General features: G+C 50.3%; 1 protein-coding gene across 2 annotated transcripts in view; it reads left to right on the top strand.

Moving 5' to 3' along the window:
- Positions 1-20,868, top strand: part of VASH2 (vasohibin 2) — a 41,317-nt gene extending 20,449 nt beyond the window's left edge. For both annotated transcript variants that reach the window (XM_027956294.2, XM_027956295.3), the window contains exons 6-8: positions 1,718-2,099; positions 4,717-4,832; positions 17,826-20,868. In XM_027956294.2, coding sequence (XP_027812095.2) covers positions 1,718-2,099; positions 4,717-4,832; positions 17,826-17,898 — 571 coding nt within the window. In that variant the 3' untranslated portion in view covers positions 17,899-20,868. The remainder of the gene's footprint in view (positions 1-1,717; positions 2,100-4,716; positions 4,833-17,825) is intronic.
- The last annotated feature ends 96 nt before the right edge of the window (positions 20,869-20,964 follow it).

The following is a 20,964-nucleotide window of genomic DNA, read 5'->3' as shown; positions in this document are numbered from 1 at the left end:
ATTCGACTTCATATTCTGGGGGAACACATGTGCTGAGGGCAGTGGGCATAGATCTGTGGACTCTATGGTCTTGGGGTGTATTCTGCAAAAATGTCATGGGTCGGGAATTCCCCAGCGGTCCAGGGGTTAGGATTCTGCGCTTCCGCGGCCAAGGGTGCTGGTTCAATTCCTGGTTGGGGAACTAAGATCCTGCAAGCTGTGCAGCCACCAAAAAAAAAAAAAAAAAGTTTTCACAGATCAGATCAGCTGTAGGTCAGTGTGTGGGAGAGATGAGACGGTACAGAGGATGGTGAGCAGGGGCTGAATCATGGCAGACTTTGCGGAGGGATTTGGACTAAGTCCTGGAGAAGGTGAGAGACACTGAAAACTTCAGTAAAAGAAGGACATGTGCTGCATTTTGGCTTCAATAGGTCATTCTGGCCACCGTGTAGAAAGTGAATTGGAGCAGAGATAAGAAACGGTGAAGACAAGTTCCCAGAGAGTAGAGAACTGTACCCACTAACGAAGTATTAACACTTAGCATGCACAAGCCAGCTTCTTAGGTGGCACCACTGGTAAAGAACCCGCCTGCCAGTGCAGGTAGCTGTAACAGACACGGGTTTGATCCCTGGGTCAGGAAGATCCCCTGGAGGAGGGCATGGCAACCCACTCCAGTATTCTTGCCTGGAGAATCCCATGGACAGAGGAGCCAGGCAGGCTACGGTCCGTGGGGTGGGTGGCAAAGAGTCGGACACGACTGAAGTGACTTAGAGTGCACGTGTGCACCATGTTAAGAGCCTGGCTTGTTACTTACTTTAGCAAAGGCCTGGTGACACCAGCAGTTTTCAGCAGAGAGTATCTGGATTTTTAGTGTCTGTCTTCAGAAGAGCTGGATCTGTGAGGCACCATAGCCACACCAAGACCGTCCAGAGACTTGGATATAGACCTGAGGATGTGCTGCCTCTTGTCCAGTGTTGCAGCGTTTGGAGTCTGTGGGGCAGTTGCTTGAAGCTGTGCACTGTGGAGTTGCTGAGCCCAAACTAAGTTAATAGAGACTGGATGGCTCGATCCCAGTGAGCCAGTCCGTGGAGAGGGCTGAGCTCTGTCCCAGGTGGTCTGGGGACTGAGGGGAGCCCGGGGGTCGGGTGTTGCAGGCAGCTCTCCGGTGGTACCCACGGCTGCTGGCATGGGTGTGCCAGGGCCAGCGAGAGGAGCAGGCGAGGTGCGGGTGTGACGCTTCCTGACACCATCCTGTCCCTTCCCTTTCCATCGGTTGCTCTGGGTCTTTTCCGTCTCCACTGCCTTGCCTTGATTCTGGTCATCATTTCTCCCCGCACCGTATCGGAGGCCTTTGATTCCTGGTCTGCCCCACATACCCGAGTCAGAATTAATGACTGAGACATCATTCCAGTGGCATAAACCGACTTTTAATAGCTCGTCATCACCTGTAGAGCACCAAGTAAAGAAAAAGTACCTTGTGGTGGTTGTGCCTGTATTTATTTAATTACTAAGGAAGAAAAGAACTCTTCACTCTTTGTCTCATAAAATTTGGTTTGGTGTGCAGCAGACAGCAGGTATCTCAAAGATAGTGAGTAAATCCTTTATAAGAGGATTGATCTGGAAAGATGAGGTCTGGGCCTGCTCAGAGGCAGAGGAGTGGATCCCCTGGCCGTGTGGGAGCGCAAGTTCTGGTATCTTCAAGGCCTCTTTTCTCTTCCTTGACTCAGATTGTCTTAAGATACTTAACGAATGGACAGCCTTCCATCGAGCGATTCCCCATCAGCTTTAAAACCTACTTCTCAGGAAACTACTTTCACCACGTTGTGCTGGGGATTTACTGCAACGGCCGCTATGGCTCGCTGGGCATGAGCCGAAGGGCTGAGCTGATGGACAAGCCATTGACCTTTCGGACTCTGAGTGACCTCATCTTTGACTTTGAAGACTCCTACAAGAAATATCTTCACACAGTCAAGAAGGTCAAGATCGGACTGTATGTCCCCCACGAGCCTCATAGCTTCCAGCCCATTGAGTGGAAGCAGCTGGTCCTCAATGTCTCAAAGATGTTGAGGGCTGACATAAGGAAGGAGCTGGAGAAATACGCCAGGGACATGAGGATGAAGGTGAGTGCAGGGGAGGCAGATAAGGGATGCAAGACCCTTCTTTCATTTTCCCTCTCTTTCTCTCTGTCTCTCTCTCTTGCCATGTGCCCTGTGGTTCTGAGATGGCCAACAGTTTCTCGAGGTTATCTTGCTTATTAGCCACCCTTTTAAATAATTTTGGGGACTTCCATGACAGTCCAGTGGTTAAGACTTCAAGCTTCCACTGCAGAGAGCACAAGTTCAATTCCTGGTCAGGAAACTAAAATCCCACATGCCACGTGGTGTGGCCAAAAAAATATAATAATGATAAATTTGTAAAGGATTTTGTAAGGCAGTTGCAGAGAAAAAGAGAGCGAGCCCGGCAGTTAGGCAAAAAAAAGGAAATTTATTAGAGGGAACAGAGAGGGTGACTGGCTCTTAAGGAGAACCAGCATTCTCCCTTTCTGATGGAGTCTTCTTATACCCACCAATGAAAAATTCTCTGAAGGGGTGGTCGCATAGGCAGAGGTCTGGAATCTGGTGGTCTCACAGCTTTGAGAAGATAGGCGCCCGTGAGATAACAGGATGCCATTTGGGCAATTTCATCTCACAGATCACTGTGATTTATTATTTGTTTGCCAGGTCAACATAACGAGCCATCTTATCAATGAGACACCATGTGGGCCCTATCAGATTTGATTTTTGACATGGACAATTTAAGTTTCTTTGCAGTTACTACTTTAAAAACCAGAGCTAAAGTCCGTGCGGGTGTTGCAGCTGAAGCAAAGTCTTGGCGTGTAGTTCCTTCTGTGAGTTCATCGAAACTGTTCATCACTGTATACTAAGGCTCCAGTTTTGTTCTGTTTTGTCCTAGTAATAAGAGCGGGCAATCATCTCAGTTTCCCTGAGACTGAGGGCTTTTCAAGGACATGAGACTTGGAGCATTTAAAGCCAAGAAAGAGACTTCCCTGGTGGTACAGGGGCTAAGAATCTGCCTGCCCGTGCAGGAGACATGGGTTCGATTCCTGATCTGGGAAGATTCCAAGTCTGTGCCCCACAGCTACTGAGTCTGAGCTCTAGAGCCCGGGAGCCTCCACTGCCGAGACCCAGGTGCCCTAGAGCCGGAGCTCTACAGCACGAGAATTCCCTGCACGGAGAAGTCCATGTACTGCGACTGGAAGGTGGCAATTTCCCTGCTTGCTCCAGCTAGAGAAGGCTGGCACGCAGCAAAAATAAATGGATAAATAATGAAATGGTTAAAAAAAGTTAGAAAAGCCAAGGAAGTCGCAGGCAAACCAGGATGAGTGGGTCACCCTGCTGCATAATTTATCAGATTATACCGAGTCATGTTTCATCTCGGGTTTGCTTTGTGAGTTGCAAAGCCCTTGGCATAAAATTCTGACCTGGTGTCACAGTAGCAAACAAAGGAGCAGACGTCCTGCCGTAGTTTCATAAGCGCCCGCGTCACTGCCAAGGGGACAGGACGCCTGCTTGTCCTTGTCCCTCCGGGCCTTGTGGAGTCACTGAGGGCTGTGTCTACACCGAGGCCCACAGGAGAAAGTGATGATGCCGAATTTAGGCTTGGTTGTGGTTAGCACCTGAGGACTCGTCATCTTCTCTTGGTAGCACTTGCAAGAACGGAGATTTTTTTTTTTTTCCTAGCCACACCATGAGCATGTGGGATCTTAGCTCCCTGACCAGGGATCGAACCTGGGCCCACTGCAGTGAACGTGTGGGGTCCTGACCACTGGACCACCCTGGAATTCCCTGGAATGGAGATTCTTGATCCTTTGAACCCACTCTGTGTATGCGTGTGGGCTTCCTGGGTGGTACTAGCGACTAAGAACCTGCCTGCCAATGCAGGAGATGTCAGATGCAAGAGAAGAGGGTTCGATCCCTGGAGGAGGGCACGGCAACCCACTGCAGTATTCTTGCCTGGAGAATCCCATGGACAGAGGAGCCTGGTGGCCTACCTTCCATAGGGTCGCAAAGAATCGGACACGACTGAAGCGACTTAGCACGCATGCACATGTGTGTGGGGTGGAAGGATCCAGGGAAGAACAAACTGGCTCCTGGGGCAACATGGATGGGACTTTGTCTTCACAAGAGGGAAACTTACTGAGCAACCAGACAGCCCCAGGAGGCTGAGGCGCTGGGCTGTCTGATACGGGGGAAGGGGCACAGGGTCATCCTGTCATCCTCTGAGCAGTGGCCCCTCTGCTTCCTGTGGTGACTTGGTGACACCAGGTCAGAATTTTATGCCCCAGGGCTTTGCAACTCACAAAGCAAACCCGAGATGAAACACGACTCCGTGTAATCTGATAAATTATACAGCAGGGTGACCCACTCATCCTGGTTTGCCCAAGACTTTCTTGGCTTTTCTTTTTCTTTTTTTGACTTTTTAAATAATTTCATTATTTATTTCTTTATTTTTGGTTGTGCTGGGTCTTTGTTGCTGCACTCCAGCTTTCTCTAGTTGCAGCAAGGTGCCTCATGAGAGAGGCACCTGGATGGCTCAGACCTCCTCTCAGAAGTCTTCCAGCCCAGAGCCTTGGGCAGCATGGGATGACGAGTGGGCAGGGCTGGGATGCTGGGCTTTAGGAAGGCACGGGGAGGGTCCCTGGGGAGCCAGCACGGTGACTACTCCTATCTCCTCCAGATCCTGAAACCTGCAAGTGCCCACTCTCCAACCCAAGTGAGAAGCCGGGGGAAATCCTTGTCCCCCCGCAGGAGGCAGGCAAGCCCCCCGAGACGGCTCGGCAGGCGAGACAAGTCGTGAGTAGTACCCTCCCCTCCCCACCGCCACTCCCCACTTCAAGGCCCAGCACATACACTCGTGGGGTTGTCCTCGGCTTGGCATTCGAACCAAATGGTGATCTCCAAGAGATGGGCCTCTTGCATGGGGGACATCTCTGACAGCAAAGGTCCCCCATGCACATCACCCCCCCCCCCCGGCCCCCCCAGTGCTCTCACTTTCCTGACGGTCAGATGTAGAGACAGCTGGAGGGATAAGCCCCAGATGCTGTGAGATGGAGAAGAGCCTGGAAGGAGCCCTGGGCTTAGAGTTAGGAAGCCTGGGTCTGGAGCCAGCTCAGCTGCTTAGGGAGCTGTGGGGCCTTAAATGTGTCATGCAACCTTTCTGGGCTCACGTTCTCTCACCCCAAAACTGAGACCGTTAGAAGGGATGAACTTGCCTGTTAATAGAACCTTAGCCCTCTATGCCCAGTAGAAAGTGCAGTTGCCCTCTGTGGATGGCATCAGAAACAGCGCTTGGCCTCTCCTCTCTCCTTGGCTGGCTGTATCCTCCTCTGTTTTAGCCTCGAAGCTGGTGACTCCTCGCTTCCTTCTTAGATCAAAGTGATCCACTTAAGAAATGATAGTTGGAGATGCTGAGGCTGCCCAAAGTAGCCAGTGATAATCCCCCGGCAAATACGTGGGCCATAAGTATGCTGGGAAAAAAAAAATACTGCCTTGATGAATACCAGTGGCCTGCTATGTCTGTTCTCACCATGCGGGGACCCAGGGGTCCGGGGCACAGGGGCCCCAGCGCGTGCACCCATTCACCTTGCAGCCTGGGCAAATGCTTGGGGGCGTCTTAGTTTCCTTGTGCGTCAGAAAGGATCAGAATGCTCTTCTTGCCTATCTCACAAGGTGCTGTAAGCTCAGGTTAGAAGATGTGATAAGAGCGATTTGTGGATGCTGAACTGTGTTACACAGTAGGTTGTTGTTGTCACAGCATTCCTGCAGTGCGAGGAGAGAGTTTCACAGTTTCCTTTTCAGAGGAAGGAACCAGGGCACAAAAGATCCTAGCTATGTCGTGTAACTGGCCAGCGACAGAACTGGGGCTGGAACCCGGCCTCTTGACTCTGGGAAGGTGGTGGGGGAGGAGAGCATTGCTTCGGTTTGGGGAAGAAGAGGACAGGATGAAGTATGTCATTTCCAGGGAAGTTTTCCTGTTCATCTCTGTTCCGCCTCCCACTGCCAGTCCCAGGCTTCTGCACCAGCAGCTGGGAAGATCTTGGGACTGGAGCCCAGGGTTTCAAAGCGGAGGAATGACCAACTGGGAGGGGTGGGTGCTCCTATAACTGAAGGTCAGAGTGGTTTCTTTTTCTAAAAAGTGTTAATTGGAGGATGATTGCTTTACAGTATTGTGTTGGCTACTGCCATACAACAACGTGAATCAGCCGTTAAGTATATGTGTCCCCTTCTTCTTGAACCTTCCCCCTCACCCCCCTCCCACCCCATCCCACCCCTCTGGGTTGTCACAGAGTGGGACACGTTGAATTCCCTGTGTTATGCAGTAGCTCCCGGTGGTTTCAATGTAGGTTTGTCCTTTTAGGGAGCAGGGTGGCTTTAGACCTATCATACATGGCCTCTGACCCTATTCCTGCCCCTGATGCTGGGCAGCACCCTTGATCCTGATGCTCGCCCTGTCTGTCCTCTCTGATTCAAGCAGCCATTCATTACTGTCACGGAACAAAAGCAGCTGTGGTCTCAGAGGACTATGGACCTGGAAGCCCTTCCCAGAGGGTCACTGGGCAGAGTGTAAGGGGCCCCACCCAAAATGGAAATCTATCTGGTGACCCCTGGACTGAGGGAGGGTAGCCTTTAATCTGCTTGGTTATCCTGACTGCCTGTGGAGGCCTGAGTCCTCTCCTAAGGAGTTCTCAACTCTTCAGCAAACGTTGCACGGTCCATAAAGTCTTGCTCTACCCTCGAGACTCTGGCATCCAGGGCCCAGGAAACCCTAGGTGTTCTATCTGATTGGATTTTTGCACAGGATGGCTGTTGTTGGTTTTTAAGGCAATTCCTGTTGGGGTCATTTTACTTGGATCCATAGGAGCTTTGCAGTCCAAGGCAGATTACATTTTTAACTGCAAAAAGTTACCATGATTGCTCAGGGATGGTAAAGCCCATACAATCTTAGAAGCTGGTTGTAGAGACAAAAGTTGGAAAGACAAGCGGCTGGTGATGGTCGTGGTGTTGGTGCTAGTTTGAGTGGAGGAAGAAGGGAGTTTGAATTTGGACCATGGGCTTTGAGGTGCTTCTTAGGCATCGGAGGTGGGGGTTAGGCGGAACGTCATAGAAGCTGCTCAAAATGCAGATGTCGAGTTCAAGGGTGTTGGGGAATAGAGATCCTGCTTTTAGAGCCGTCTACTTAGAAGGGACAGTTGAAACAACAGCTGGATCAGTTTGCCAGGAAAGAAAGCAGAAAGAGAGCAGAAAAGAAGAAGTCATGTCAGGGTCCTGAGTGTGCAAGAAGACGACCCAGCATAGGAGATGAGGAAGAAATAGAGAGTGGGGGAAAGGGCCGGCATGAAGGCATCCGCCTGTGCACACCAAGGACGGTACGGAAGGGCTTAGGGGCGCTGAGGCGGCGGAAGGTGACACCATATATCACGTGGCTCTGATGCTGCTGTAAGGGAGCCCGAGTTATCCGGTGCGAGTGGGGAAGAGGCTTATCAGTACAGAGTGGAAAATGGGCACACGGGGCCCAGCTGAGGAGAGATGGAAGCATCGTATAACCTTGTTCACAGGGCCTCCCTGTGGCTCAGACGGTAAAGAATCTGCTTGCAATGCAGGAGACCTGGGTTCTATCCTTGGGTCGGGAAGATCCCCTGGAGAAGAGAATGGCTACCTCACTCCCAGTATCCTTGCCTGGAGAATTCCATGGACAGGCTCCTCTGTCCATGGGGTCACAAAGACTCGGACATGAGTGAGCGACTTTCACTTTAATGCTTGAGCACTAGGAGGAGGGTTTGTTAACATAGATTGCCCGGCCCCACCCCCAGTGGTTCTGATGCAGCAGATCTGGGCCGGGGCCTGAGAAGGTGCCCTTCTAACTAGTCCCCGGTGACCCTGGTGCTGCTGGTCTAGGGATGCCACCTGGAGAGCCAGCGTCTGGTCAGTCATTGTGGGAGAACCGATTTGGGGCTTGACCTTCAAAATATAACAGAACGTCAAGTCTCAAAGGTCCTGGGTCTGCTGAGAGGGGCAGATGAGGCCATCGAGCGTGGATCAGGGACTCAGCCCTGCCTAGTCCTGCCTGGGCCCCTGGGTAATGAGGTTGCTGTTGTGAAGTCAGAGGGTGTGGCCTTGGCGTGGCCCTGTGGTTGGGCCCCACTGAAGTCACCCTGGGAGGAACCTGATGGATCCTTCTCCTGGGGGCCAGAGAGAGAAGTCCCGACCTCAGTCATCGCCCAGGCCATGCCCCTGCCCTCGTCTCCGGCTACTCTGTCACGCAGCCAAAGCAAGCGAGCATGCCGGTGCCTGCAGCGGACAGCTGTTAGATTGCCACGGATGCGAGTACATAGCCACCCTCGAGTGTCAGGGCCCCCTGCCCTCCCCCGCCTGCCCTCCCGAGGCCTGGGAGTGGGCCTGGGAATGGGGAGGAAGACTGGGTAGAGGGCAGTAGTCATCGAGAGGTCAGGAAGGAAGACCTGTGGGGAAGTGAGGTTCAAGTCCATCACCCCTCTTCATTCCCTGAACTGGTTCCGGCTCCAGCCAGGCAGGCCCCAGGAGCACAGAGGTGATGGCTCTTGGTTCAGTGGAAATGTAGACTTTTCCAAAATGATGAAGAGGGGCTGCAACCAGCCTCAGATCCCCTGAGACTCATGACCCCTGCTGGCAGCCCCTTCTCCTGGGCTGAGCCCTGACTCCCAGGGGTCTTCATAAACTCTTCCCTAGGGCCAGAATTTTGGGGGTGGTGGTTCTGGCTCACACCCAGGGTCAGGTGGCCTTGGTTGCTTGACCAGCCAGGGAGCCCAGGCGGCCTGTGGGTTCCTGTGGACACTCTGATGTGAGCAAGTCCAGTAAGACCATGGTGATTCTTGGTGGTGGAAGCTCCCGCTGCTGCTTTTCTCTGCTCCCGGCGATTGGAGGCCAGGAGAGGAATCTGTGAGGCAAGCATCTTGGCTCGAGTTTCACAGTGGATGGAGGCATCACAAGGGCTTCCCAGGTAGCGCTAGTGGTAAAGAACCTGCCCGCCAATGCAGGAGACTTAAGAGAGAGACACAGGTTCGATCCTTAGGTCGGGAAGATCTCCTGGAGGAGGGCACAGCAACCCACTCCAGTATTCTTGCCAGGAGAATCCTATGGACAGAGGAACCTGGTGGGCTACCATCCATGGAGTCTCAAAGAGTCGGACACGACTGAAGCGACTTAGCATGCATACATGGAGACGTCACAAGGATGGCAGCGTCTCTTCCATGGTTCCTCCTTAACCCTGACTTCCGGATTGCAGGGTGGGATGAGGGATGACGGGGCCCCCATGCAAGAAGAGAGGGAAGAGAGATGCAGGAGATGAGAGTAACATGAAGGCTGTGGTTGCTGGGGACCACGAGATGCACCGAGCACCAAGCTCCTCCCTCCCTCTCCAGATCCCAGCTTCCTCCAGTGCAACAGACTGGGACCCAGGACAGCCTGGTTCCTAGAGGTGTGTCTGGAGAAAAGCAGCTTCCCAGCCTCTACCCATGGCCTTCCCCAAGCAGGCTTTTCTCCAGGTAATCTGGCTTTTGGGCGAGGAAACGAGAAAGTGACAAATGTGGTTATGATCCAGTAACAAACTCCAGACCTCTTAGTGCGTAGCCTGATCGGGACCAGGAAGGGTTTGGTGACTGTTCAGTTCAGTTCAGTTCAGTCGCTCAGTCATGTCCGACTCCTTGCGACCGCATGAATCACAAAGCGCCAGGCCTCCCTGTCCATCACCAACTCCCGGAGTTCACTCAAACTCATGTCCATCAGGTCAGTGATGCCATCCAGCCATCTCATCCTCTGTCGTCCCCTTCTCCTCCTGCCCCCAATCCCTCCCAGCATCAGGGTCTTTTCCAGTGAGTCAACTCTTCGCATGAGGTGGCCAAAGTACTGGAGTTTCAGCTTTAGTATCAGTCCTTCCAAAGAACACCCAGGACTGAGCTCCTTTAGGATGGACTGGTTGGACCTCCTTGCAGTCCAAGGGACTCTCAAGAGTCTTCTCCAATACCACAGTTCAAAAGCATTAATTCTTCTGTGCTCAGCTTTCTTCACAGTCCAACTCTCACATCCATACATGACCACTGGAAAAACCATAGCCTTGATAGATACACCTTTGTTGGCAAAGTAATATCTCAGCTGGTGACTCTTACTATGTTGTTATTTCAGCGTTACTTAAGGCCGCCAAGTCATTTCTAAATGTGGCGGGTGCCGCCGTGAAGCTGGGGAGTGGCCCCAAGAGGGAAGAGTTACCCTAACAGCCAGGAGGCTCCTCAGCTGTGGGATCCCAGCCCGTCTGTGCGTGTGGATAATTTTAGTGGTTTTGGGTCCCCCGCCCACCCCCCTCTTGCATCTGGGGCTCCTTCCAGCCCTGCATTCCTCGCCATTTTTGCACTTGTCTGAATAATCCTTCTCGAAAGGAGCATCAGTGTCACTGGGTTGACAAGACAGTCAGCTGAGTGGGAGGGCAGACGGCAGTGACTCCGTTGGTGTCAGGTGAGACAGAGTTCCTTCTAGAGAGAAACAGGGACTCCCACCCCCCTCCCTCCGCCCAACAGTCCTTCCGCCTCCTCTCTGCTCCTCTGGGAGTGTTTAAAGACCCTTCCACACTGAACAGTCAGGTTGTTTCCTGTGGTTCGTAAACAGATAGAGCTTGCTATGTAGGTGGGAAAGGCCTCCGGTGAACTTAAAACCAGCTCCTTCAGGACAGTGGGCCTCAGGCTCGCTGAGATTCTCAACAGGGGCCAGGGCCCCCCCCTGGGGGAGATGGGTTAGAAGTGCAGCGGAATGGGAGGGTTTATAATGATGCTGCTGCCCATGAGTGCCTGGGGGCCCAGAGGGTGAATGTCCTGCAAAGCTCAGGACCATTCCCGCCCCCCAATAAAGAACCAATCCACCTAAAATGCCCCCACTGAGAACCCTGAATGCTCCCTAGAGTCCTTGCCATCTCTGACAGTCCCCAGGTCTCGGCTTCCTGATCCATGGCCTGAACTTGAGAGAGTGGTGGTGAGTGGACGGTGGTTTTCTGGCTGGGCTGTGTGTGTTCCCATGAAGGCAGCTCCTGCCAATTCGAGTGACCCCTAGAACACGCTTCTGAACTGGGGCAAGAGTCCCTCAGGGTCCATGGGAACACCCTCTCTCCCCCATCTGGCTTCTTCGCTCCCTCGGTCTCTTCCCCTCTCTTCTTTGCTACTCATGACTTTTTCTTCCCTTTGTCTTCCTTTTTGGTTTCCCTTCTTTGTCATCCATCTCGAGGGCGATCCGTGGCTCCGCTGGGCTCTGCTCGCCCCGTGGAGACCCTCAGGGTCACAGAGGTTCCTCAGCCCAGTGAGGTCTCTTTCCACTGCTGGGCCACGGTCGGACGAGGGAACTCCTGCCCCGTTCTGTCTCCAGGCTGATGAAGCTGCCTCCAGGCAACGGGGCTGGAGAGCCCTAAGTCACTTCTAAGTGACGTCATAATGAAGAGAGCAGCGGTTCAGGTCCTTGGTCTAACCACACGGAAGATATTTTGAATGGGCCCCAAGAAGTCATTCTCTTTAGATCCCAAGTGAGGAAATCTCCCCGGGCAGGGCTGGGGGGTGGTTGGAAAGGGGAGAATGTCCTTCACACGGAACGTAGAGGAGGCGCAGAGAGGGAGCGAGAACTAGGAAGGATATGAAGGGAGAAGTCAAATCTCCCGGATGAGGTGGGGTTTCTTCCCAGGCGCCCAGAGAAGGAAGTTTCCAACTCAGAGGCCCGCCCTGCTTCATCCCTCGGGGGATTTCATGGTGGTCCAGGGTGCCCAGAGATGCTTGAACAAACCAAAATGAAGTGATGGGCCTTATCAAGAAAGACTACCTCTGGCAGAGTGAGCCAGGAGCCTCCAGAGCTGACAACTGAAGATAGTTACGCAGGGCTGGGGTTCCTCGGGGGCTGTCTGCCGCAGAAAGGAGAGGTGAGGTCAGAGCCGGGAAGCGGTGCCTGGGACTGTCAGCGGCCTTGGCTCCTGGTCTCCAGCCAGAGCCTCCTGCCTGGGGAGGGCTTGAAAGAAAGGACAGGGGGCTGGAGCTCTCTCCAGAGCCGCATCCCTCTTGGCTCAGGCCTGTCTGATCACAAGCAGCCTCAGCTGTCTTCCCTGTCAGCTGCCAGTAGTGGTGCCTGTGGTCCTGGGAAGTGAGGAATGTCAGAAGCAGGGTGGGCTTTGAATGAAGGTGACAGGTGGGAGGGAGCCCCCCTCAGTGTTCCTCCCCGAGGCGTACAGGCCGTGAGTCCTAGATCGAGTGTGGCCTGGCCTGACTCCTGCCCAGCTAGATAGGAGCAGAGGGCCTTGGGTCTCCCTGAACTTGTGAATGCTGGGCTGATGCCACCCCTGATTTAATCTGTTCCACCCCCTTAACATGGAGGAGAAAACGGCAACCCACTCCAGTCCTCGTGCCTGGAAAATCACATGAACAGAGAAAGCTGGCAGGCGGTAGTCCCTGGGGTCGCAGAAGAGCTGGACACGACTGAGGGCGTGCGCACACACACACACACACACACACCCTTAACACTAAGGACTGAAAGATTTAACATTGCACTGTTGCGATATATCTGTTTGTAGAATCCAGAGACTGTGGAGAGTACAGCTAAATTGGTCCTTGTGAGTGTGCAGTGTGTGAGAGTGTCACCTGTGAACACGGGCGTGTGCACGCGTGTGAGGGGTTGTGACCTCAAGGGAGGCAGGATCGAGAAGCCTGAGCAGCCTGGCTGGTGGCCTGTGTGTCCCCATCAGGCAGCCCGGAACTGGGCTCAGCTGGGCCGCGTCCCTGAGGTGTCTCACACCTGCAGGGGAGAAGGAAGGGGTACATTTCCGTTAGAAGAGGGGGAATGGATTTTGGCTTCACTGACCAGCCATTTGTTTTGGTAACCCCAAGACCTGTAAGGCACGTGGCACAAAGTCTAAGTATGTTGGTTTCTCAGTTGTGTCCGACTCTGCCACCCCATGGACTGTGGCCTGCCAGGCTCCTCTGTCCATGGGATTCTCCAGGCAAGAATACGGAGTGGGTTGCTATTCCCTTCTCCAGAGATCTTCCCAAGCCAGGGATTGAACCTGGGTCTTCTGCTTTGCAGGCAGATTCTTAACCATTTGAACCACTAGGGAAGCCCAAGTGCCACTTAGTAAATCCTTGTGAATGAGTGAGTGGTGCCCAAGTTCCAGGAGCCCTGCTGGCCGTCTGCCCATCCTGCCCAGTGACGGCTTGGGGGCTGGGGCTGCGAGGAGAGGAGATGCCCCTGATACAGCCCTTGTCCCAGGGACAGGGAGGGACCTGGGTGGTTTAGGGGGAACACTCTAGGCTTTTTCTCCACTTACTGCGTCTTTCCTGAAGCCCAGTCTCACACAGACATACCAACTCGTTCAGCCCCAGGTTGGGCTGTCGCCCCGCTTGCATCCCCGACGTGCTCCATCCCTTTCTGATTCCGAGGCCTCTTGTGGCTTCCCTGATGCCAACGTCCAGTCTAGCCAAGCTCTTCCTTGGCCCTGAGGCTGCCCCAGGTGGCGCATGTCGGAGATGGTTCACTGTCTAGATGCAGTTAGCCCGTACTAGGGTATGTGGTGAACCCCAGTGGCACATCCCACAAAACACTTTCTCTGTGGTCACCCTGTCCCCTCGCCAGGCCCCCTGCCACTCTGCAGAGCTCTGCTGCGCTGGCTCCGGGATACAGGCCTGAGGGTGGACCCGGGACCAGGCCATCCGGCAGTTAGCCTGGTTCACGCTTGGATACATTGACATGATAGCAGTGAGGCTGGGATAGTCCATTTTTGTGCGGAGAGAAGTGCTCCCTCCTTCCCTCCACAAAGTGCATCAAAGGAAACCTGAAGTCCCTACCCCACGTCCCCTAAAATAGAAGGCGCACGAGAGCCTTTCAGAGGGAAAGGCTTCCTTGTTTGGGCTAGGGAAGGATTTGGAGAAATACATTGTTCTAAAATAATAACCCTGGATCCGATGTGCAAGGTTCTGGGCAAGTGCAGACCCAGCTGAATCATCGTCCTGGGGCTTGTGTTTCTTAAAAATAAACCCCCTTGCTATATTCTAATTATAGCCGGGAGAGCACTTGGAAGGGCCTCTCCACAATAGCTCCCCCAGCTTTGGCCCTGAGACGAGCTGGCGAGGACTGAGCCGTTATTTCTGGCTGGGCTCCCAGGCAGGTGGCATGCTGCGATAACCCACTTGTGCCCTTCGCCAGGCCAGGAAATTCAGCCAGTGTTGCCATGAAAGAAAAGGGGTTCACCTTGCAGACGGTTGGCCAGGAATCTCAGTTTCTGCCGGTGTTGTTTAGCCGCTCAGTCGTGTCTGACTCGTTGGGACCCCATGGACTGCAGCATGCCAGGCCTCCCTGTCCTTCACCAACTCCCAGAGTTTACTCAAACTCGTGTCCATTGAGTTGGTGATGCCATCCAACCATCTCATCCTCTCTTGTCCCCTTCTCCCACCTTCAATCTTTCCCAGCATCTGGGTCTTTTCCAATGAGTCAGTTCTTCGCATCAGGTGACCAAAGTATTGGAGCTTCAGCTTCAGCATCCATCCTTCCAATGAATATTCAGGGTTGATTTTGTTTAGGAGTGACTGGTTTGATCTTCTTGGAATCCAAGGGACTCTCAAGAGTCTTCTCCAGCACCACAGTTCTGCCAGTGTTAGCCTTTTTTCCTTTGCCCCTGTGTTCTGGGCTGTTGTGGGAGGCATGAGGGTGGGGATACGGAGGAAGGAGACAACTTAGTCCCTTTCCTTTGGAAGGCCCCATGCTGTCATTGCAGAACCAAATTCAGCTGTACAGGTAGGCAGGTTCCCCAAGTGACCTTCGAAGATAAGGTGAAGCCTCTCCTGTATACAGAAGACAAAAAAAAATCTTCCAGTCAATTCTTAAAATGTTTGTGCGTGGTAGCTTGAATTCTGGCTTAGGACTTTGTGAAAATAAAAATATCCCATCACAAACGTACCATAATGAAATCCTATCAGTAGTAGGAGCTAGACTGGCTTTCCTGGTAGCTCAGCACTAAAAGATCTTCCTGCAATGTAGATGAGAGTTTGATCCCTGGGTCGGGAAGATCCCCTGGAGGCGGAAATGGCAATCCACTCCAGCGTTCTTGCCTGGGAAATCCCTGGGACAGAGGAGCCTGGCAGGCTACAGCCCATGGGGTCGCAAAGAGTAGGCCCCAACTTAGATTAAAACCAGCAAAGGAATTAGACCGGAGTTTATTGAGAGGCACAGGATATTCAGCTGTGCGGATTCGCAGATGGAGTTGCTTGATCCCTTCTCTACAGTTGTTTGCAGACTGTGAGGCAGACTCAAGAATTATGAACCTTTGGGGTTCTTTAACCTAGTGGACCCCAGCCTTTTTTGGCACCAGGGAAGTTTCACGGAAGACAGTTTTTCCGTGGGGCGGGGTGAGGTGGGGCTGGTTCAGGCGGTAATGTGAGTGGTGGGGAGCAGCAGGTGGCTCCTTGCTGTGTGGCCTGGCTCCCAACAGGAGTTGGGGACCTGCTCCAGCGATGTGCAAAAGGAAGTGATAGAGCGTGCGGAGCGAGGGGCGCACGTTGTGGGGCGATCTAGTCAGAAGATACTTCACGGGGGACGTGGCGTCTGGGTCGGTCCTCGAAGGGATGAGCAGAGACATGGGGGAGGCATTCCAGGAGCCAGGATGCAGAGACAGGAGCGGCCTGACGTCTTCCTCAGATGCTTGGGAGGATGCTCTGAGTGGGGGGCAGGAGACCGAGGGTCAAGGTCATCGCATCTTGGTTAAGGTCATCTGCTTTTGATTCTGGAGGAGAATGCTGGTTTCTACCTCTTGCTAACCACGTGACTTTGAGCATGTTTCCTGACTTTCATGGCCTCTCTTTCTTCCTCTGTTAGACGGATGGTAACAGTATCAGCCCTGTAAGGCCGTGGTGGGAATGAATTCACCCGTGTAAGCCCCTTAGAACAATGCTTGGTACAGAGTAAGTGCCTAATAAATAAAGCTATTTATAGTGGTGGTTCCTCAGCACCTGGGGGCGTGGGGAACTGGCTGAAGTGCTAAGGAAAGGTTTAGAAAAAGGAGGCCAAAGGACCCCAAGGCAAAGTGCATCTATTTTTAAGGATGCTGAGAGCAGAACGTGGGAAAGATAAAGGGAGAAGTTTCCGGAACATAGGAACTTGAAAAAAAGGTGAAAATTCTCTTCCTTGCGACTGAGAGGCTTCAAGATTCAAGAGGAAGCCAGAAGAGTGGCCAAGAAGTGGCTTCAGAGCAGGTGGCGTCCGAGTGGCCCATGCTTGTGGCCCGTCGCTGCCGTGACCCCAGGGAAGCCCTCGTTTCGGGGTCAGTGGGTGGGGTTTGTTCATTCCTTGACCTTCCTTGTTGCCTGTCCTGCCTCGGACTTTGCAGCAGGTGCTATTGGTCGCAGAAATGAGGGAAAGAAAATAGGCGAGTGTGGGTTTATCCGAGCCCCTGAGAAACGTTAGGAAGCTAGGGTCTTACTAGCTTCCATCTCACATATGAAGGGCAGGCAGCACCTTTAGAGTTTCAGGAAGAGAGGTGTGACTTGGTGTTGAGGAATATGCCAGGACAGGGAGGAAGCTTGTGCAGGAAAGGCTCGGAAAAGTGGGTCGAGTTGATTGGTAAGTGCTGCGAGGACCATGGAGCAAGGGGTTCTCTCGTTAAAGCCCGAGGAACTGCTTAACCTTGGGAGGCAGTGGGAGATCTCAGAGCCGCCACGGCTCAGGGCCCAAGTAGTGTGCGAGGTCCCAGGGGAGAAGACAGACTCTTAGAGATGGGTTTCTGGACTTCATTTTGGGTGTGGCTGCTTCTCTGAAAGTATTCTGGAGCACTTGCTTGAACTTGTTCTTATTCCGCATGCTAATAACGCAACACCATTACTAGCATCGTGTCTGAATCAGCTGCTAACTAGTGAGTTAATGGCTTCCCGATGACTCAGATGGTAAAGAATCTGCCTTCAATGCAGGAGACCCATGTTCAATCCCTGAGTTGGGAAGATCCCCTGGAGGAGGGAATGGCTACCCACTCGTTTTTAAAATGGAGAAAAACATTGTGAGAAAATCCTGAGAATGCTTAGGCATGATCTTATGTCGGGAAGTCTCCCACGAAGTAGCTTTAACGTAGACAGACGATGGGCTTCTGAAGGACTTCTTCCCCCAGCTTGAAGTACTTTCTCGTATGTCTCCTGTAAATGCTTGAGTGCAGTGTCATACTGCAAAGTACATGAGAAAACATATTACATTTAGGGAAGAGAGGTGATTTGGCTTGGAATGATTTTCCACATGGACATGCTTTTTCAGATGAATTCTGAAAGATTCATCCTAAATTTATACCCTCAAGCCTGGAATAGAGACGGAGAATGTCTACGAGAACCTGAGTCACCCCAGACATCTTGGAGGTGCTGAGCTTCCCCAGGGCACTGAGGAAGCCAAGGTTTCTAGGAGAATTTGGTTCAGGTGCTTGGTTCTGTTGTATTCGAACTTCAGATTCTTGCAAGGGTTACAGATACGTGTCAGAAGTTAGTGTGACCAAATTCAGGCTTGAAGCTAAACCAACTCATTCAGCAACCTATACATTTTGTTTCGAACTCTACCTTGAAAACCTGTTAAAAGGCTCCTTAAAACTTATAAAGGCAGACTTCAGAACAAGAAGCAGAGTTGGGAGCTAGGCCTGGCATGTGGTGGGGGACGGGGTGGGGTGTACTGTGTGTGTGGAAATACCGAAAGGGTAGAGGGCCGTGACAACAAGGCTAAATGATCTTTCTGTACCCCCTCCCCTCTCCCCAACTATCTTTCTTTTACCCGTAGGCCTGCACTGCCTGAAAAGAAGGTGGCTGACGTCAGCACTCTGAACGAAGTGGGCTATCAGATCCGGATTTAGGCTGGCCGTACCACAGCCACAGGGCTTCTATGGTGCTTCTCTCTGCACTTTACCCAGCATCTTCAGGAGGAACTGCAACTATTTATTGAGAACTGGGGAATTTTATTTTTAAGGATTCACTTGGAAGTAGACTCTGAGTGGCTGGTAACAAACAAACAAAAAATTTCATGAAGGGACAACCATGAAAAGGCTGTGATAGACCCCACTGGGGTTGGACTGTCCCCCTCACTCCAGATAGAAAGGCTAAGACCGTAACTGTAGTTTTTTATATTTTCCCATTTACCTACTTTCTTTTACTTGCTTTGAACATTATGCCTCACTAGTAGTCCATGTTCATGAAGCCCTCCCCCCTCCCACTTTTGATACAGTAAGGTAACTCAATCAGTATTAATGTCTTTTTCAGCAATAACAGAGGCAAAGATTGGTGGGGTTTTTTTTAAGCAGTCAATATTACCTCAGCATCTTGACATCAGATATGCAAACGTAATGGTGGGTTGTTTTTTAAATTCTATTTGTATTGTTTCCCCAGTATTTCCCATGGGGATCTCCACAAGGTTTGGAAATTTTTTTCCTGGTGCACACGTGATGAGATTTTAGGTATTATATGCAAGTGTTTTACTTAAAGAGCACTGAAATTCTTCTGGCAATACGGGAAATCATTTTCAGGATCTTGGAGTTAACTACTTTCTTAATCTTTCTTACAGCATTCACTGACAGCAGCTTTTGTTCTTTCAAAACAAAACAAAAAAGCACGCTCAGAAGCCAGTCTGTGTTCTGTCACTAACATTTAAACTTTGCAGACTCCAGTGAAAAGCACATGAGGTCATGTACTGTTACCCAAATTCAGCAGTATTGCGATTACCTCTGACAATAACACCCTCAGACAGAGGCCGAGAGAGAATCAGTAGGTTTTGAGAACTAGATAACCTTTCTGTTCACATTTCACCTGAGTTTTAAACTCCGAGTCAGGCCTTGGTTCTGAAGGACTCACTGTTGGTAGGTAGGTGTTCTGATGTCTTATATTAAGACCAAACACGGCATGATGTGATTCTTTGCCAGTACCGTTTTTAGGTACCACTTCGTGATGTTTAGAACTGGTATTGGGAAATGCAGTGAACTGGAGAAGCAGAACCTGTTTTTTAAACGGAAAAGCCTCCGGGTATGGTGTTACACCTTAAAGCATGATGCTCTCCATGGGGCAGGGTATGAGTATCTGGCCTGCATAGTTACAGTGAACTTCTGCTGCAGACCACACAGAATAACTGGCATACCAAGTCCGTGTGTTATCAGGAGTACAGCTTCGACTTCACTTGTTTGATCTTAGCAACCATGCCAACTCATGAGACCAAAAAGCGTATTTTAAGTAGAAGTCTGTTAGTCAACAAAAGTGTTATTTCAGTCTTGGGGCCTCCCTCTCTGGCTTTCTTTACCTGAAGGTGATTTTGGGAAGGGAGTAAAAAAATAAGAATCTGCTCATTCAGATTCTTTACCTCTGAGGGCGACACGGGAAGGAAAAAGACTCTATCCTTCAGCCATGTGCAGCTGAGCTCACTATTGGTGTTATTAATGGAAAGTACTTTCCTTGAAAAAAGAAGTCGAATGTCCTTTACATGAAAAAGGACCAAGTCAGTCCAATCTACGTCTCAGATTAGATTAAAACAGTTAAGCACATTCAGGACGTAACCACTTTTGAGAATAGTACTATCAGCAGAATTGAAAATGAGTTATTTTAACCTTCTCAAGACAAACCCATTTGCAGCCTCCTGGCCACATGTATTTAGATGTTTGGAGTAGTCCACGAATCATTTCATTTTCATTCTAAAATACGGACTTAGCTCTCTAGATGAAATATAATCATGTTTATCAATCTGAAAGTTTATTATATCCAATAAGTAGACTACTTATAGTATTGATATAATACTGCAGTCATTCTAAGGGCTTGGAATAGGATTTTCCAACTATTAAGTACTGTCCAGTCTAAAATATGGAGTGTCAATATTTGCATATCCTTGTCTCCCACAGAGTGGGGGAAGGAATTAGGAATACAACCTGTTTCTAATATGCTGATGTCTAAGCCTTAAAACTGCCAACTGGCTTGAAGATTCAATTAGTAACCTGATTTCTTCCACACTCACTTCTTGACTTTAAGATTCATTTCCCCAAAGCAAGAGTTAGTCAACAGAAACATGAAAATAAGTCAAAATGTTCTTAGTTGTTACTCTATTTTTATTGCCTATGGAATATGTTAATTTCTAAAAGACACAAGAAAAGTACCAAACTCTTACATTCTAGTGAACTGATAATAAGGTAAGGAAAAAAAATGACATAATTTACCCCACAGAATTTATTTTAAATCTGGTTATAATTCAAAAGATAAAAACCATGAAATGATTTGAAATCTAGTTTTTAAAAAAAGTTAATGCAAAAGAAATTTTATGCTTAAGCCATTGTGATAATACATGCAAAGTTTAAATGAATGACAGAAATCTTGATTCTAGACTACATGTTGTGCTGTTTTGAGTACACTTTTATTTCAGAAAGTGATATTTAGTATTTTCTATACACTCTGAAATCATGAGCATTTCACTTTTTCTAAGTCAGTTATTTCATAAGGATTTTATTAATAGATATTGGTAAATAGAACTTTGGAGATCTTAATTCCGTATTCTTACTATACCCGAGGCTTTTGTAAGCTCTAGTTTTATGTACAACCTTGTACAGTTTTTTTGACATACAATTCAGAATCTTGTTTATTCTCTTGGACTTTGTTCTGGCCAATACATTTTTTTTTAGATCTCTTAAGAAAAACTGTGACTGTTTTAGTGGGTATTTTTCTAAGTAAATGAAAACTTGTATAATGGTATTTTAGAGAATGCCAGATAAGTGCATGTTTCAATTTAATGTTTTTCTCATCACTTGTATGTTTATACACAGCATGGGACTTTCAATAAAATCATCCTGGAAACTCAAGGATTGTTTTCCTTCTGAAAATATGAATGGTATGATTTTTTTCCTTATTCTTCTTATATACTTGTTCTAGTAAACTAATTTCACTCTCACCCTTGT

The sequence above is a fragment of the Ovis aries genome, chromosome 12 (assembly GCF_016772045.2).
Source record: "Ovis aries strain OAR_USU_Benz2616 breed Rambouillet chromosome 12, ARS-UI_Ramb_v3.0, whole genome shotgun sequence".
Lineage (NCBI taxonomy): Eukaryota > Metazoa > Chordata > Mammalia > Artiodactyla > Bovidae > Ovis > Ovis aries.
This window is presented reverse-complemented; position numbering and strand designations above follow the sequence as displayed.